Source organism: Microtus oregoni, unplaced genomic scaffold (genome assembly GCF_018167655.1).
Source record: "Microtus oregoni isolate MIOR12 unplaced genomic scaffold, Mior012 000015F_ref0000493, whole genome shotgun sequence".
Taxonomy (NCBI): Eukaryota; Metazoa; Chordata; class Mammalia; order Rodentia; family Cricetidae; genus Microtus; species Microtus oregoni.
In genome coordinates, this window is record NW_024543074.1 from 22,927,766 (window position 1) to 22,945,741 (window position 17,976).

A 17,976-nucleotide genomic window follows, 5' to 3' on the forward strand; every position below is an offset into this window, starting at 1 on the left:
TGGGTGTCTTCCACGTGCTTCACCGGAACAACAGCTCAAAGGTTGAAAGAAAAGGCCAACAAGAATGCCCAGCTGTCTTTAAACCCCAAAGCAAAGTGAACTGTAAAAATATAAAAGCAATCTCTTTAATTGGAGTTTTTAGATTTCTCAGTAAAATATCAATAGATGTAACTCATATTTTGGAATATTCAAAAGTTTACATTTATTTTTCATCATGTGTGTAAGATGATGTGTACCACGGCACAACTCTCTGGAGTTGGTTCTCGTCATCCACCAGATGTGGGTCCTGGGGATTTGAACTTGGGTCATCAGTCAGGCTCGTGCAGAGAGCTCTTTACCTCCTGAACCGTCTCACTAGCCCCCAGAGATTGCTTTGTGATATCTATTGAGTTGGACTCCTCCTATTGGAATTATCACCCTGTCTAATGCCAGAATATTTCATCAGCCCACAAAGAAACCCTAAAGTCGTTAGCTGTCACTGTCCTCCTGTGCCAACTAATGACCGCTAATCTCCTATCTACCTGTAAATTTGCCCGTTCCAGACACGTCCATAACCAGCCTCATTCAGTATGTGATCTCTTGTACAAGCCTGCCTTTTCCACTTAGCTTCGCGTTTTCAGGGTTCAACCATGTTAGAGCAGGTGGAGAACTCTTTCATAGCAAACTAACATTCTGATGTATGGACAGGGCACACGTTATACCTTTATTAGCTGGTGGATGTTTTAGCTGCTCCTGCTGTAGGGGCTGTCAGGAATAACGTGACTAAGAACGTTTGTACACATGTGTTTGTAAGGACATATGTTCTCAGTCCATTGTAGTTGACATCTAGGACAGCTGAGTTGTTGGGTCATGTGGCAAGTCTGTGGTTAACATATTGAGGAAATAGCAAACAAATTTCCAACCTTGCTGTTTTTTCCCCTCTACTTAATTCAATTACACAACTTTATTGGTAGCACGTAAACATACATTTCTTTATTTACTGTTTTTATTGTGCTATACATTTTTCTCCTCTTCCCTCCCTTCCTCCCCTGTCGTCTTCTACCCTTTTCTGGGACCCCCACACTCCCAATTTACTCAGGAGATCTTGTCTTTTTACCCTTCTTATTTAGATCCATGTGTGTCTCTTAAGGTCATCTTTGTTGTCTAGGTTCTCTGGGGTTGTGGACTGTAGGCTTGTTTTTCTTTGCTTTATGTCTAATAATTTCTTACGAACATACTACATTTGTCTTTCTGGGTCTGGGTTACCTCATTCAATATGTTTTCTTCTAGATCCATTCATTTGCCTGCAAATTTCAAGATGTCATTATTTTTTTTTTACCGCTGAATAGTACTTCATTGTATAAATGTACCACATTTTCTTTATCCATTCTTCATTTGAGAGGCATCTAGGTTATTTCCAGGTTCTGGATATTACGAGTAATGCTGCTATGAACATAGTTGAGCATATGTCCTTGTGGAAAGATTGAACATCCTTTGGGTATATACCCAAAAGTGGTATTGCTGGATCTTGAGGTAGATTGTTTCCTAATTTTCTGAGAAATTGACATACTGATTTCCAAAGCAGCTGTACAAGTTTGCACTCCCATCAGCAATGCAGGAGTGTTCCCCTTACCCCACAACCTCTCCAGCATAAGCTGTCATCAGTGTTTTTTATCTTGGCCATTCTGACAGGTGTAAGATGGAATCTCAGAGTTGTTTTGATTTGCATTTCTCTGATGGCTGAGGATGTTGAGCATTTCCTGAAGTGTCTTTCAGCCACTGAGATTTTTCTGTTGAGAGCTCTCTGTAAACATTTATTTTTAACACATTGCTATAATGTAGGGAAATTGTATTGATAGGGATGAGGAACTCGTAGCAGTCACTCTCCTGCCAAGCCCATTGTATGTTCACATATGTGTCAGTGTGGTTTTGACCAATAAAGATAGAATTGTAGCATCCATACAACTTTTATCTCAGGGCAGGAGGAATTCAGTAAGTGCGAAATTTTATTCTGAGTTAATATCCATGCGTTGTTTCCAGACAAAGCTCCTGTAGTGTGATGCAGTAGTGTCTCCTTCTCAGGAGAAGAAACCACCCCAAAGGCAATTGGAAAGCTTGGAGAGCAGAGCGAAGCCTTGATGACAGCACCGCCCCCCCCTCCAATATCTATGCTTTAAAAAATTATTCTCATGCATACATGTACTACATGCATGCAGTGCCTATGGCAGCCAGAAGAGGGCACCAGACTCCCTGAGAGTGGACTTGTCGACTGCCCTGTTAGTGCTGGGAATTGAACTTGGGTCCTCTGGAAGAGCAGCCAGTCCTCTTAACTACTGAACCATTTCTTCAGCTTTCCCCCTTAATAATTTTTATAGAATATAAATGGATTCTGAATTTGCAGTGCACTGGACTAGATTCACTTAAAGCTCATCCTTGTGAACACTGACCCAAGTTCATCTCTTTTCCTCCCCAGCGTGTGCGCACACACAAAAGTGCACACGCACACTCGCTCCCTTTAGAAGGCACAGACAACATCTTCGTAATAAACAGTCCTCTGGAGGAAGTAGCGGGAGTGCTTTCTCTTCCGGTCTCTTTGGCCTCGGCGGCAGAAGCGAGATGACGAAAGGAACGTCATCCTTCGGAAAGCGTCGCAACAAGACGCACACGTTGTGCCGCCGCTGTGGCTCTAAGGCCTACCACCTTCAGAAGTCTACCTGTGGCAAATGCGGCTACCCTGCCAAGCGCAAGAGAAAGTATAACTGGAGTGCCAAGGCTAAGAGACGAAACACTACCGGGACTGGGCGGATGAGGCATCTAAAAATTGTCTACCGAAGATTAAGATTCAGGCATGGATTCCGTGAAGGGACAACCCCTAAACCTAAGAGGGCAGCTGTTGCAGCATCCAGTTCATCTTAAGGATTTCAATCTGTCATAAAATAAATGTTCTGGTTTCCAAAAAAAAACAAAAAAAACAAAAACCAGTCCTCTGTTCAGTAACGCACAGAAAGCCGGCTAAAGGGTCCCTTCCCTGCAGAATTTTCAAGGATAGCCCTGTGGACAATGACTTTTAAAACTGTGCCTAGTGGAGGTGCTGGCGCCTCCTTAGGCCTTGGCCTCAGAAGAACACTGTGGCTTTGGTGGGGACTTTTTGGGGAGCAGAGCATAGCACTGTGAGCTGCCTTTCCAATCCCACGGGGGAAGGCGGAGAATCATGGGTTTGCCTTGGTGTCTTGCTGTCTCCTCATGGGCTGGCCCTTGGGGGTGCACTGTGTGAGAAAGGCAGGGGTTGGATGCCCCGCGGGCTACAACGAAAGTTGCTGAGATGACAATTAAGATAGTCATCAATCTGGCTGCAGGGCAAGGCCAGTTCAGGTACCCTCTCCACTATTGCTTAGGGTCTTTGCTGGGGTCATCCTGTGGATTCCTGGGAATTTCCCTAATGCTAGGTTTCTCGTGAGTCCTACAATGGTTCCCTCAATCAAGGTATCTCTTTCCTTGCTGTCCCTCTCTGCCTTCCCCCATCTCAGCCAATATGTTCCCTCATGTTCTCCTCCCCACTTCCCTTCTCCTCTCCCTCTCCCCTTCCACCCTTGCTTCTCCCCACTCCATGCTCCCAATTTTCTCAGGAGTTCTTGTCTATTTCCCCTTCCTAGGGGAATCCATGTATATCTCTCTTAGGGTTCTCCTTATTACCTAGATTTTCTGGGGATTTTGGACTATATGCTGGTTATCTTTTGCTTTACATCTAATATCCAGCAACTGATGGAAGCAGAGGCAGAGATCCACAGCCAGCTCCCAGAGTCCAGTTTGAAGAGAGGGAGGAGCGATAATATGAGCAAAGGGGTCAAGACCATGATGGGGATACCCATAGAAACAGCTATCCTGAGCTAGTGGGAGCTCACTGACTCCAGACTGACCGACTGGGAGCTTGCAGAGACCCAAACTAGGCCCTTGGAATGTGGGTGACAGTTGTGTGCCTTGGGCAGTCTATAGGGCTACTGGCAGTGGGACCAGGATTAATCCTTACAGTTTGAACTGACTTTTTGGAGCCCATTCTCTTTGGAGGAATAGATATATAAGATATAAGGGGAGAGGGCCTTGGTCCTGCCTTAAAGTGACATGCCAGACTGTTGACTCCACATGGGAAATCTTACCTTCTCTGAGAAGTGGATGCAGGGTGGGGTGGGTAGAAGGTGGGGGGAGCAGAAGAGGGAAGGGAGAGGAAACTGGGATTGGTATGTAAAATGAGAAAAGATGGTTTTAAAAAAAAATACAAAAAGTTGCTGAGTGCGTACCTTCTCGTTGTTGTCTTTCTGATTCTTGCCCTCTGATGTCCCTTCTGCTCTGGGCTCTTTGTCACGTGATGTACCTGGCCACCTAGTCCAGGAGCTTTGCCGAAGGCCCTTGCTGGAGGAGGGAGTACAGTGGTCAGGGGGACCCCGCCTGCCATCAGCTTCCGGCCTCTGACGTGCTCTTTCCTGTCCTCCTTGTCTCAGATGTAACTCCCGCCTCAGGCTGTGCTCCCTGCCATGGCTGACACCATCTTCAGCAGTGGAAATGACCAATGGGTTTGCCCCAACGATCGGCAGCTTGCTCTGCGAGCCAAGTAAGTAGTTTGTGGCGTGCAGGGTGGCCCTTCCTTCTCCACCTGCTGCCATCCTCCCAGGCCTTTGCAAGGTCTCTTCCCAGAAGGACGTTTGGAGAGAGACGGCGGGTACGTGCACACCACTCGTGGCCCACGCTCATTTATTACCCACGGTGGAGAACTGACTTGTCCCTATTTCTCAGGAAAGGGAAGTGAGGCCTGAACGTCTTGCCCATGTCACTGATGAGCGGCTGGGTTGGGACCCACATCTGAGTTAGCTGATCCCAAACCTGTGCTATAACACAGCAACCCACAGGGAACAAGGCCTCCCCCATTGGCTCTGCTCCTGTCCCTGATGTCATAGTGGGACAACACGGATCACAGGCTTGTTCCCTGGATGAATGGATCTCTTTGGCAGAGACCATAGCTAGTCCACAGCATCACTCCTTACCCTTAGCAGGCTTTCTGTCCCTCTGTGGTTCCCTTGTTCCCTTTGGGGTTGGGGGGTGTCTTGACTTTCCTGTTAATCCTCAGCCTAGTGACCATTCAGTTCCAGTTAGGTCTGCTTCCCACCACACCCCACACACACTGTGCACCTGTCACTGAGCCTTCCAGATGTCCTCTTGCCTCCCAGTCTCTTTCAGCTCTCTGGTGGGTGCTGTCCCTGGCTCTGATAGGCAAGGAGCACCCTGCAGCTGTTAGGCTGTGCCGTACCAGGAGCCAGCATCTCCCAACTGGGACCAAGTTTAAGAAATTTGCAATTAGACAGTATGAGCCTGCGGGGGACAGGGCTGAGACATCAAAGGCAGACGAAGCTAATCTGAGCCGCTCAGGAAGAGTGGTGTCACGTGTTACATGTGAGCATCCTTGCTTCGCAGCTGACTTGTTCCTCTCCTCTGGGTGCCTCAGCACCCCCCACACAGGGAGAGTGACAAGGGATGCGCATGGTCCCTCTACCTAATCTCTGATGCCAGGCTGTTGCCGTGTCCTCCCTGGCAGGGCCCAGCTGTCCCTTGACCCTCCAGTGTCCCCTTCATTTCCAACTTCAACTCTTGCTCAGCAGCTGCTGAGAGCCGCCATAGCCTTTCAGAAAAGCCAGTGTGAGGGTCTCCTCCTGGGTGTGTGTCTAAGGGACAGCTGTAACGACACCCCACTGCAGAGCTGGGAGTCGAGTCCAGGGAACCCCTCAGGAAATCTGAAGAGTTTTCCAACTCACGCTCTTCCTACCAGGCACCCAGGAGTCCCTGAACATCCCTGAACTCATTTGGCCCTTTGAAATAGAGCAGAGATGGGGAGGGGTGAAGCTTGCTGTGGTTACCTAGGGATGTGCAGTTCAAAAGATTGCAATGATTGACAGTGGGCTAGGGGCAGGATACTAACTGGGTGCAAGACCAAGAGAGACTTCCCTTTGAGTGTGATGCTTCTGTTGTGAGAGAAGTAAATGTTGTGAGGAAACAGGGAACGTTCCAGGCCTAGGAAATAACATACGCAAAGGCCCTGAGGTGGAAGAACCACGGCATACAGAGAGGCTGACAGAAGGCAGGTGTGGTTTGAGTGCAGAGTGTGGGGGTACACAGTGAAAAAGGCGAAGAAGTGGCTGTTACCAGACAGGATATGGCCTGACCCTCCAAGACCCCCCTACAAGACTGGGAAATGGTGGGTCCCACCTTGCCTCCTAACAATGCTGACACCGGCGATGGGCACAAATCCACACTTTACAGGAATTCTCATTATGGACTCCGAACCACAGTGCCCAGGCTGTGTCTCCACCATTCTCATGGGGGCTTTGTGGGCACCCCGGGGTCCTGCCGCAGTGGGCAGCCTCGTCTCCAGCCTCACTTTTCCTCCTAAGGCTGCAGACAGGCTGGTCTGTACACACCTACCAGACGGAGAAGCAAAGGAGGAGCCAGTGTCTGAGCCCCGCGGAGCTGGAGGTCATCCTGCAGGTTATTCAGAGAGCAGAGCGGCTGGACATCCTGGAGCAGCAGAGGATCGGGTGAGCCAGTCAGCAGCTCCAGCAAGAAAGCCAGGGCATTGAGCAGGGAGGCTGCAGGGCGTCTGCGGGGTACCAGTCAGCCACAGTCAGCTTCTCATCCGGCCCCCTGGAATGTAGACAGCTGGGAACTGGGTATTATACTGATCCAGGACCCCCAGGGCTGTGGGAATGAGCCCAGGGAGCAGTTTGGATTTGGTCTCTGCGTATCCCCTGCCAGCTGCAGCTCAGTCAAGGGATGCACTCAAGTGGAGGCTGTTCATTGCCTCGCCCTACCATGGGCCCAGCAGGAGGAGCCCTCCAGTATGTCCTCAGCTCCTCTCCTGGTCGCTAACACCCAGGACTCAGCCATCCACCCTTTTGGTGTGCCTTTTTATTGCTGTTTGATTTGGAAGACCTCAGGAAAGTGCAATTGCACTCCGCTGCTTTGGGCAGGAGCTCGGTTTGTCCTGATCTTGTTATTTTTCTGTTCATCTTTTCCCATTAGTTCCATGATCATTTTTTAAAATCAGACACAGTAGAAAGGCCGCTTTAGATGGCGCTGGTCCCACTAGAAAGATGACTGCCGCGCCAGCGGCCTCTTGTATGAGCCTCAATCACACAGACAGGCCATTATCGTGTCAGTGCAAATAGGGATTACGTCAGAACGGCTGGGTCTTTTTTTCATCTAACCTGACTTCTCGCAGATCGCTTCCCCAAGGGTCCTGCCAGGCTCTGAGCTAGCAATAAATGCTGGAGATCGACCCCCACCCCATTTCCAGGATAGTGAGCAGGGGAGGCTCCTACCAGCTCCCCCAGGTTGTGGAAGCACTTTTAGATGCCCTCAGCCAGCAGGCCATTGTCTCAGGAAGTCCCTTTCATGGTCTGGTGTCACCCTAAGGGCTGAGCTGCAGGCATTAGGCCCAGAAGCAATACTGCATGCCGAGTCGTGTAGAGAAAGTGTGTCCTCTATGTGAAGCTTGGATACATGACATGGATTGACAAGAGGGTTCCTAAGAGCAAGCGGGTCATGCCAGGCTAGAACTGGGTTTTCCCCCAGGCCCTACAGGTCCCCAGATGAACAACAATGCCAATATATGGAAACCAGAGGTGGTCACTGTGGGGCATGCAAATGGTAGTGGCCTCACCGTGGGGCGCAGAGGGGAATGGCTGCACTGATGAGCTAGATATCCTGTGTCCCCCTTAGCAACATCCTATCACCTCAAGAAAGTACAGGCCTGTGGTGAGGGGGGCCCTTACCAGGCAGGTTTGGAGGTGGACCCAGGCTCTTCTTCTTGGGAGCTTCATGACTCAGCAAGCCACTTCCTGTTTCCTCGACTCCAGTCTTCTCCGAAGCAGGAAGTGTAGTTTCCTCCTCCTAGGGTAGGGGTGGCCGTCAGAGGGTTTGATGTGGCCACACACTACTCTTCATCCATTCAGGAGTTTCCACTGAGCATCCGCTGGGTACCAGAAATAGAGTGGCTGGCAAACCAAACAGTTCCGTGGAGGCTGTAGTTACATAGCAGGAGGTGGGGGAGGAGAGGGGGTCTCGGTGGAAGGGGTACCCATCCAGGCCCATCTGGGCCCCAGGTGCTCAGCATTGGACAATTTCAAAGAAGAGTTTTGTTGTTTTGGTTTTGTTTTTGTTTTTCTCTGCTGCTGTAGCTTCTGACCCACCCGGGTGCTCTGACCCAAAGCCAACAGTCCCTCCCCTACCAGGCCTTCAATACTGCCCTCTGGGATGAAGCTCCAGGCCGCCAGCCTTCTGAGAGAGGTTCTCCTCCTCCTGGCTTCTTCCTCATTATCCCAGATTTCCACAGGAGCTTAGAAAAATGTCACTTGGGTCAAATCCCCTTTAAACTCTTCAGTGGCTTCAGATTGGAACCAAACTCCAGCCTGTGACCTGAAAATCTCTGGGATCCGCCTTAGCCCCTGCTCTTCTCTGGCTTCTGGGACATTTCTCAGGCCTCTGTGTTTTCAGAGTGCCCTTCCCTGCTCTCCACCTACTGCTTACTGGGTCTCTGGCCCCTCTTCTGTCTTCTTGTCCCCTCACTCTTGGCTTGCTCTCTTGCTCGTGATTTCTCCTTTTGTCGAATCTAAGTTCCAGGAGAGCTGGGGCTGTGTGCGCTATCTGTCCTGTTTGCTACCATTTTCCCAGTGTCCTGCGCATCCTAGGTGTTCAGTTAATGGCAAGTTAACAAGTGACTGGGAGTTAGCCAGGGCTTGAAGGGGTGAGGGAACGGCACATATGCTTGGACGCCAGCAGCAGCTGTGCCTGTGTAGTCTCCGGGTTAGGGACAGGGAGGACATTCCCTCTGACTCTGTACCCTGTGTTGCAGGCGTCTGGTGGAGAGGCTGGAGACGATGCAGCGGAACGTGTTGGGCAATGGCCTCTCCCAGTGTCTGCTCTGCGGGGAGGTCTTGGGCTTCCTGGGCAGCGCCTCTGTGTTCTGCAAAGACTGCAGGAAGGTAAGCCCCACTCTAGCCTTGCTGATCAGCTCCCCAGCACAGGTTGGCTTTGCCGCCCCGTGGCTTTGCGTCCCCCGTTTCCCACATGTGCAGGTGTATGTTTTTGCATGTGGTGATTTCGTTTGCTTTTTGGCAAGAAGAGTGGATGGTTTGGCTTCTAGAGATAGCTCTGAGAAGAGTGAGAGCTGGGTATGAATCCCACTCCTATTCCAACCATCAGACCTCAAAGAATTGGTCTGGTATCTCATGCCTTGTCTTCTCAATCTGGAAAATAGGGGCAATTATCACATGTACTCCAGTGAACTGAGGATCAGATACATCAGGTGCAAAACTCATAAAGCCTTACCTAGTGTCCTGCTGTGGTGTGCACGCCTTTAGTCCCAACATTCAGGGGCCAGAGGCAGGCAGATCTACAGAGGGAGTTCCAGAACAACCAAGACTACAAAGAGAAACCCTGTCTCAAAAAACAAAAACCCTTGCCTAGTCTAGACAGCCAGGAAATGTTAGGCACAATGTCTCAAAAAACAAAGACAAAAACCCTTACCTATCATAGACAGTCAGGAAATGTTAGTAGCACTAGGCCTGTGCTTCTGTTCTGGCTGCTGTTCTCCTGATGCCAGGGAGAAAGGCCTTCGCAAGAGCAAATAGATTTTCTCCATTTCTTACATTAAACTGTGCCACATATTAAATCACTTCGTAATGAGAGCAAGACTTTTTTTTCAATTTTATTTTATGTGCATTAGTGTTTTGCCATGGGTTTCGGGTCCCCTGGAACTGGAGTTACAGACGGCTGCAAGCTGTCATGTGGGTGCTGGGAACTGAACCCAGGTCCTGTGCAAGAGCAGTCAGTGTTCTTAACTGCTGAGCCATCTTTCCAGTCCCCGAGCCCAAGACTTTTTACTAGTCTGACTTTAGTTTATTATTTCCCAGAGAATAATGTACCTTCCAATGTTCACATTTATTTCGGATCTCAGTTTTACTTGCTGTCCTTTGGGGCCTGTTATTTTTTCTCCCTGGCAGAAACTCTTCTAGATTATTCCTCTTCCATCTGTAACTGTGCTGTGCAGTGATAAGCACCTGGCTCCCCTTTGCTGCCTCCCCAGCTCAGAGACGCTGTTGCCTCCCCACCACCCCGGCCCTCCCCCCCACCCCCGCACCTTCTCCGGCTTCCCCCTCGTTTTGCTGGCTCCCCCACACACCCTCCATCCCCCCTCCCCCCGCCCCCCACCTTTTCCGGCTTCCCCCTTGTTTTGCTGGCCCCACCCTCAAGCAGCTCCATTTGCATCGGTCATTGTTTTGAGCTTGAAGTTATTTATTATTATTATTAATTGTATTTATTTATATCTTATGCGTATTGGTGTTTTCTCTGCATCTATGCCTGTGTGAGAGTGTTGGATCCCCTGGAACTTACAGATGGTTAAGAACTGCCATGAGGGTGCTGGGAATTGAACCTGGGTCCTCTGGAAGAGCAGACAGTGCTCTTAACCACTGAGCCATCTCTCCAGCTCCAAGCTTGGAGTTTTTAAAGTAAACAAGATGGAGGAAAAAGAATCTTTTCTCTTAAGATGACAAGCCGCTGTCAACTAAGATGGTTTGGGGATTAATCAGTCTTGGGAAGGACAAACAGGATAGAAACCGAGGGGTGGGGTGGGTGGTGAACACCGAGAAGACAGTAGAGGTGGACAGGCCGGAGCAGGAAACATGGACTGGAAACACTAAGTCTTTTGCAGCCTTGACAAGGGCATCTTCAGTGGCATCCCAAAGCTAACTGTGAAAGAGGTTAATATACCAGGTGATTAAGTGGGAAAGCTGGGGTTGGAGGCACAGACCCTCCCCACTTTCTATTGCCTGTGGTAATCCTAGTCTAATGGGCATGACTGATCATCCGAGCACAGCAGAGGGTGGTGGAGACCACACGTGGTGGCCTGGAAACCTGGGAATGCCTTGCTCCCAGGACTGGGGCCAGGTGTGTGATGTTTTGTGACTTCTCCTCCCCGCCTCTGCGGCCCCAGCAGCAGGTTTCCTCCTCTCTCTCCACCTCACAACGACTCTAAAGAGTCCAGGTTTGAGGGACCATGACGGGCAGTGCCGTATCTCTTTCCCTGGGAACGACCTGGCCTCTTCCACAGAGCAAGCTGCGGTCCCTACCCTAGTTATCAAAGAGTTAATGCCAGCTGCTCCTCAGAGAGCCATTGCCTAGGCAACGGACTGTCCCAGGGGAGGGCCTCAGCTGGATGAGGGCTGTAGGAGAGATGCTCTCCCGACTCCCCTCCCCCTCTGCCCAGTGCCCTGGGGCTGGACTGGTCGCTGGCTAGAGGGCATTTATCCATTCTGTGTTCTTACTCTGCCAGCAGGAAGGAGACTGAGTGCTCGTCTGACAGAAATTTGTTCAGGGTAAAGGTGGGGGAGGGGATAGTAGATTGAGGGCATTGGGAGGTTTGGACGAGTTTCTTCTTATGTCCTCAAGAAGACTGGGCTATCCAATCATAGGTAACCATTTATTTAAGTTTTGAGTTTTTGAGACAGGGTCTCTTTGTGTAGCTCTGACTGTCCTAGAACTCTCTCCGTAGACCAGGCTGGCCTCAAACTCACAGAGATCCACCTGACTCTGCCTCCCGAGTGCTGGGGTTAGAGGGATGTGCCGCCGCCGCCGCCGCCGCCGCCGCCGCCTGGCTGACCATTCTTTAATAGTAGAGGGTCCACCGTGCACAGGCTGGTTTCAGGGATAGACAGACCCTTGCTGTCATTGAAAATGTTTTCCCAGGCAAATTTTAAGTGAGTAAACACAAAATAATGCAGGAAGACTGAGGGCTGTGTACCAGGTGGGGACAACGATGTGACTTTGGCTGTGAAGGGGGCACTTCTCTGAACTGAGCCTGGTCACAGGCAAGAGTCAGTCCTGTAAGGATCTGTGTGGACAGATCTGGGCAGAGGGAACTGCAGGCACAAAGATTCTGGGGCAGAAGTAGCTTAAGGAGCTAATTAAAGTATCTGGAACAGAGGAGGCGAGGGATGCGCTTGGGCCAGGTCCCACAGAACCTCAGGGCCAGGAGCTGGAATTCTCTTAGGAGACTGAGTATTGAACATGGCATGCAGCACGGAGGAGTGGGATACAGTCTAAGTGTCTCTTCGTGTTTGCCCCTATGTGTCTGTGTGTTCTGTGAGTGCAAGTGCCGCACCGGCCAGCAGAGGGCAGAAGATCCTCTAGAGTGTTAAGTTGTGAGCCGCATACAGTCCCTGGGACTTGAACCCTGGTCCTGTGGAAGAGCAGCCAGTGCTCTTAACCACCGAGCCACCTCTCCAGCCCCTGCTGTATGTTTTTAAGGGATGGTTCTAGTTGCTGAAGGCCAAATAGACTACAGAGAGACCCAGATGGACTTAGGGGATGAGGCATCATGGGATGGAGGCTTGTGTTAACAGAGCATCCATGTCATTGGTGTGTTCTAAACAGATGAGGAAAGATTAGAGGTTCTAAATGAGGGTTCCCCGATGGAGAGAAGAGTCCTAGCCTGCAGAAGGCCAGAGCAAAGGCCGCTTGAGCCACCCTATGTCTCAAAATTGCCAGTATGCTGCTTCCGCACCAGCCCTGGACAGTGCTTAGAACTCCTGACTGGGTGTGGCCACTGGGGGAGGGGTGTTTCTCTCCCTCACAGCAGGAACAGAGGTGCCCAGAGCTGTAGGGTCAGCTTGGGTTGTGTTCCCAGCTTGTCTGCCATGGAGTGGTCTGGTAAAAAATCACTTCACCTCTCTGGGCCTTCATTTCTTTATCTGTAGGTCAAGGTCACAGAGCAGCCCTTGGCACCAGGTGCTTGTGAAGTACGGATTGGCTGGTACGGGAAGCCTTTCACAGGCTGGTCCTTCACTAGCACCTAGCAAAGACATGGAGACCTATCACTGTCCTTGTGACTGGGCTGCCCCAGGTGCTCCCTGCTCAGACTGGACACTTGCCACAGAGCATGGACCTGACCTTCCTGGACCACAAGAGAGACACGGTGACACCACAGTCAGCCAGGGCTATGCCCCTTAACAAAAGATCTTTACTTCCCCATTGCTTGGAGAACTGGGAAGTCCAAGGCAATTCAGCATCTTCCTGGCCTGCCAGTTGGTGGCTTCTCCTATGTCCTCATATGGCACCGGGCAGAAGCCGGATGTCTCTTCCTCTACAGACATAATCATATCAGATAACGGTTTCACACTTTGGGCCTCATTTAACCTTAATTCTTTACTTTCAGAGTACTCCTTTTCCCAGCATAGTCACAATGGGAGTTGGGGTTCAACGTTGGAATTTTGAGGAATCTAGTTCAGTCATTGTCACCTATGTTTTCTTTATTAGAATTCATGCTATTTTTTTTAAGATGGAGTTTCAATATGTAGCCCATGGTGGCCTCAAACTCAACCCTTCTTCCTCTGCCTTTGGAATGCTGGGTTCTAGGCAGTACCACCATACCTAGAAGAATCCGTTCTTTCTCGAACTTTGAATTGAAGCTGCCATCGTTAGTCAGTTGCTTTCCAAAGTTTAGGTAACTGAGTTGAGAACTTGGGTACCTTTGCAATTCTCAGTATTGGTGTTGGGCTGGCAGGGACCTTGTTAGGATGCTGATGCCTGTGAGCCCTACAGCACCCAGGAACAGTCTGTGTGGTACCCGGGGTGAGGGGACTCTAGAAGGGGAATTCTTCTCTCAGGTCCTGACTGCCGGATGGGCAGTATTCACTAGAGTGACAGACATGTCACCAACACCCCACTGCTATTGTGACCTAGAGTTCTCGGGACTTAGCAGCCAGGATTGCTGTCTGGAAGAGATAGTCTCCTAAGAACAAAAGGTGCATGTGCTTGGGCAGGCTGAAGAGAAAGGATGCTGGGGAGATCCCTGGAATTGGAAGTGTCCAAGCCAGACTTCTTGAGGGAGGACAGATCCTCAGGTGCTTCTGGGGACACTGATGCACGGACAGGTGGGAGGCACAGCAGCCCTGGGCTGCAGTCCTCTATAATTGGGCGCTCTCTCTCTCTCTCTCTCTCTCTCTCTCTCTCTCTCTCACACACACACACACACACACACACACACACACACACACACACACACGGGGTGGGGTGCTGGCTGCCTGCCCTCATTTCCCCCACTGTTGTGGGAAGGGAGAGGGGCTGACTGGTTAATTAAATAGGTCTGGTACTCCTAATTGCCTCCGATCTGAGTCAGCCAGCCTTCAGCCTAATTGAGAGACTGACTTTCTAGCCATGGGAGGTTGCGCTTGTCTACAGGATGACCATCTGAGGCCAGGACACTTCTGTCACCAGTCTAAGGAAGCAGTCGGAGCTTTCCTGGTCTCCGCCAAATGGGTCTCACAGTGTGGGTCCAGGAGAGTCAGCCTGACACAGCCTAGATGCCATGCGCTGAGTAGGGGAAGCAGTCTGAGGTTAGCCTGCGTTTTTCTCCAGTCCCTGAGCAAAAGTGGCCCCAGCCCAGCATAGGGGAACACTGTGGGGCAGGGCATGGGCCACACCTGATCCCTCCTGCCACAGGCTCCAGACTATTTTGCTCCAAGGAGGATCTGTGTCTTGCTGCAGAGACTGGCAGTAACCCCCCAGGCTGGGTAGATGCTGTGCCCTTTCCCCTGAGCCACAGACTCCATTCTGTTCAGGATGAGGGACTTGTGGCTGCTGAGCAAGGGAGGAACAGATGGCACTTCCTTGTCACCCTCCTGCCTGCCAGTAGCCTGGGCAGTCTAAGGAAGCAGAGTCCCTTCCTGCCCTCCCCATCACCATTTTATATCTGTTCCCAGCCTTCCTCTCTTAGATGCCCAGGTATTTTCCACCGGCTGGTGGTAGCACTTCCTGTAAAGTCTGCTGACTCTGAGCAGGGACTCGTGTGCTCCTGTCAAGATTTAGGAGTCCTCCCTAGTTAGTCCTCAGAGAGCACCTCCTAAAGGAGTCAAAGAATTCAGGTGCTGGCTGCTCAAAGTGCAGACTGAGGACCAGAGGCACAGACATTCCCCCTGCATCCCCGCCGAGAGTGCAAACTCTCAGCCCCCCCCCCCCCACTCCCACCCCCACCCCCGTCCCCTGAGCAGCCAGAATCCACTTTCCACCAGATTCATTAAGCACGTCTTCAAGTGTTATCCGTACCACAGCGTGTGCCTGTTGGAATTCCTCTCCCTTGTGAAGGGACCGACCTTCCCAGGCGTCTATCTGACCATACTTGGTTGATGGATTCATCTGTGATGGACACTTGGTGGGGGGGGGGGGTCCCACATTGTGAAAAAGTGGCTTTGTATGGGGCTGTGCAGATCTCTTTGAGATCCCCCTCCCAAGGCCCTGGGAGTACATACCCAACAGAGGCCTTGCTGAATCCCGCAGTAGTTCACATGGTTTTCTGAGAAGTCGCCATACTGCTCTGCACAGTGGCCGACTGAATGATTTGACCTCCCGCCACCCATGTGCGAGAGTCAGGAGGTAGCCAAGGTTTTTCGTTTTGTTTTGTTTTAAGCAGGGAGTTGGGAGTGTGCTGAAAGTTCCTAGTGGCTCCCATCCTGGACTACCTTTCCAAGCCTGGTGTTAAACACCTCGGCCCCTGATAAGGAAGGAGAGAAACATGGCGGCGGCAGCCAGCCGCCTTGAGTGATTGGCATATTTATCCTCATTGCCTCCAGATTGGCCTCACTGTGTCCTTTCTCCTCCTCGGCCTAATTCAATGCGGAAGACGCGTGTTTTCTGCCTTATTACAAAGATGGATTCTTTCATTGAGCGGCTGATGTTTCCTAAATTCCCGGAAAAAGTCACTTAATTCCTCCGCCCTGAGGGGCCGCTCTGGCTGCTTGCCTGTCGCCAAGGCTGTTTGGCAGGAATTGACTTGGCTCCTGTTGTCAGGATCAGAGGATTGGACTAGACACCAAGCTACATCTTGGAACATCCACCTAGCCTGGGGTTGGCAAGCAGAACATCTCCATTAAGGGGCACTCGTCTTGCCTGGTGCCTGCAGCCAGGCTTTTCTTCCCCTAAATATAGGAACTGTCACTCAGTTCAGTTCAGAGCTCATTCTATCCACCCTGTCCTGCCGCCAGCACACCGCTGACCTTCTACTCTGGGTCATCTAGACAGAAGCAGGTGGCTGTGGCCCAGTGGGCCAGTTAATGCCCATACCTCCATGAATGCCCACATGTCAGTTCTGCAACTCTGGACATTGTGCCCATCTGACTTCCAGGGGGGAGGCGGGGATGCCAGCCTGCCCGACCCCCCCCATCTCATATGGGTGAGGGAGAGCTGTAGAAGAGGAAGGCAAAAGGAGGCCCGAGAATAGATAACGGGGGGAAGCTGAGCAGCCTCCACTGATGGGGAGCAATGCTAGGCGGGGTGAGAAAGGTGCCCAGCAGGGCCTGGCTAGAGCAGCCATGGCTCTGGAGAGACATAGGGATGATGGGCACTTGGTCTAGTTGGTGGTTTGGGTAACTGGGAGACTGAGATGAGAAGGGAGAAAGGCAGACTGAGGTTGGGGGAGAGAGGATGACAAGGGGCGGGAGGATGGCATCAGAAAACAGAGGGAGGGGCCAGGCTGAGGGCCTCAATAGAGCCACCCAGGGAAGCCCAGCAGTTCTGAGGTCTTTAGAGAGGCCAAGTCCACACAAACCTCTCCGGGAGATTCGGGGGGACTGTGGTGCACTGGCAGAAACACCAGGATAGACACTAAGAAATAAGGAAGAACAGTTATGAAACAAGTTCAAGTTATTGGGGGCTGGGGATGAGACTCAGCTGCCAGAGTTTTTGACTAGTATGCCCAGCGGTACATAAAAGTTGTCATGGTGGTCATCTTCAGTTATACTGCAAGTTCAAGGCCAGTCTGGGCTACATAAGACTCTCTCTCTCTCTCTCTCTCTCTCTCTCTCTCTCACTCTCTCTGGCTTTTATAAAGTCAAGGAAATTTATTTCCTGAGGTCATGAGACAGGAATTCTGCTCCTAGCCACTGGAGCTCTGGTGTGAAGGTCAGGGTGCTGACTACATGCTGGGTGGACCAGGAAGCTGGAGTCTGTGATCACAAAATGCTCGATTACCTTACTTAGTGTTTCACACAGCAGTGTGCCTGTCTCTGAGCCTGCTGGGTGCTGACCAGGCCTGCAGAAGCAGCCACACGAGGCCAGCCCACCAGGCTGCGAGACCTCAGGGAGGAGGAAGAGCATCAACAATTTACGAGGAATTTACTGTCTTTTTAAAAAAGCTTCCAATGTCTCCGTGCCAGGCCCCCTTACCCACTATATCACCAGAGCCACCTTGGGAGTCAGGTGAAGAAAGGGACACAAGTGGAGGGTGAAGTTCTTCTCCAAGTAGGGTGTTAACGGCCTCACCTAGTGGACTGTGTCTGAGCACAGGTAGGGTCTTAACGGCCTCACCTAGCGGACTGTGTCTGAGCACAGGTAGGGTGTTAACGGCCTCACCTAGTGGACTGTGTCTGAGCACAGGTAGGGTGTTAACGGCCTCACCTAGCGGACTGTGTCTGAGCACAGGTGCCTGCTGTGCAAAGGTCAAGGCAAGAGAAGTAAGCAAGGGCATGTGGCCTGCCAGTTGACATTTCCATGACGTGATATCTTAAAGGATCCAATGTTGCAGTGTCAGCTTCTCAACACAGTAAGTAAGCTAGGACCAGTTGCTGGGCACCTGTCGTGTGTGGCTGTGCCACCCAGGTTGGGGTGGGGCAAAATTGAGAAGGGACCACCCTGTGACCCCACAAATCTGTCCAGTGGGGCATGAGGAATAGAGGAATAAAAACAGACCATGCGCTGAGCCTTCTTCCCTGCCTAGCACCTTCTCAGCACCTAGGAGCTGTCCTCGGCAGCAAGCAGGCTGCCCCTGGCTTGGCCACCAAAACCGAAAGGCAGACTCTTACTAGCCTGAGCTTTCAGACTAAGTCCCAATCCCACCAATGCCTGTACTCCAGCTTCAACTCTGTTTCCAAAACCTGTGACCCCTGCCACCTCCCTGGCCAT

General features: G+C 51.1%; 2 protein-coding genes across 5 annotated transcripts in view; both read left to right on the forward strand.

The window, feature by feature from the left end:
- Rph3al (rabphilin 3A like (without C2 domains)) overlaps positions 1-17,976 on the forward strand; it is a 143,357-nt gene that overhangs the window by 56,901 nt on the left and 68,480 nt on the right. For all 4 annotated transcript variants that reach the window (XM_041664388.1, XM_041664387.1, XM_041664386.1 and 1 more), the window contains exons 2-4: positions 4,476-4,585; positions 6,417-6,560; positions 8,876-9,005. In XM_041664388.1, the coding sequence (XP_041520322.1) occupies positions 4,509-4,585; positions 6,417-6,560; positions 8,876-9,005 (351 nt within the window). In that variant the 5' untranslated portion in view covers positions 4,476-4,508. The remainder of the gene's footprint in view (positions 1-4,475; positions 4,586-6,416; positions 6,561-8,875; positions 9,006-17,976) is intronic.
- Positions 2,564-2,896, forward strand: LOC121456316 (60S ribosomal protein L37-like). Its single transcript, XM_041664390.1, has one exon. It carries the CDS (start codon positions 2,596-2,598, stop codon positions 2,893-2,895), a length of 300 nt encoding a protein of 99 aa, XP_041520324.1. The 5' UTR covers positions 2,564-2,595; the 3' UTR covers position 2,896.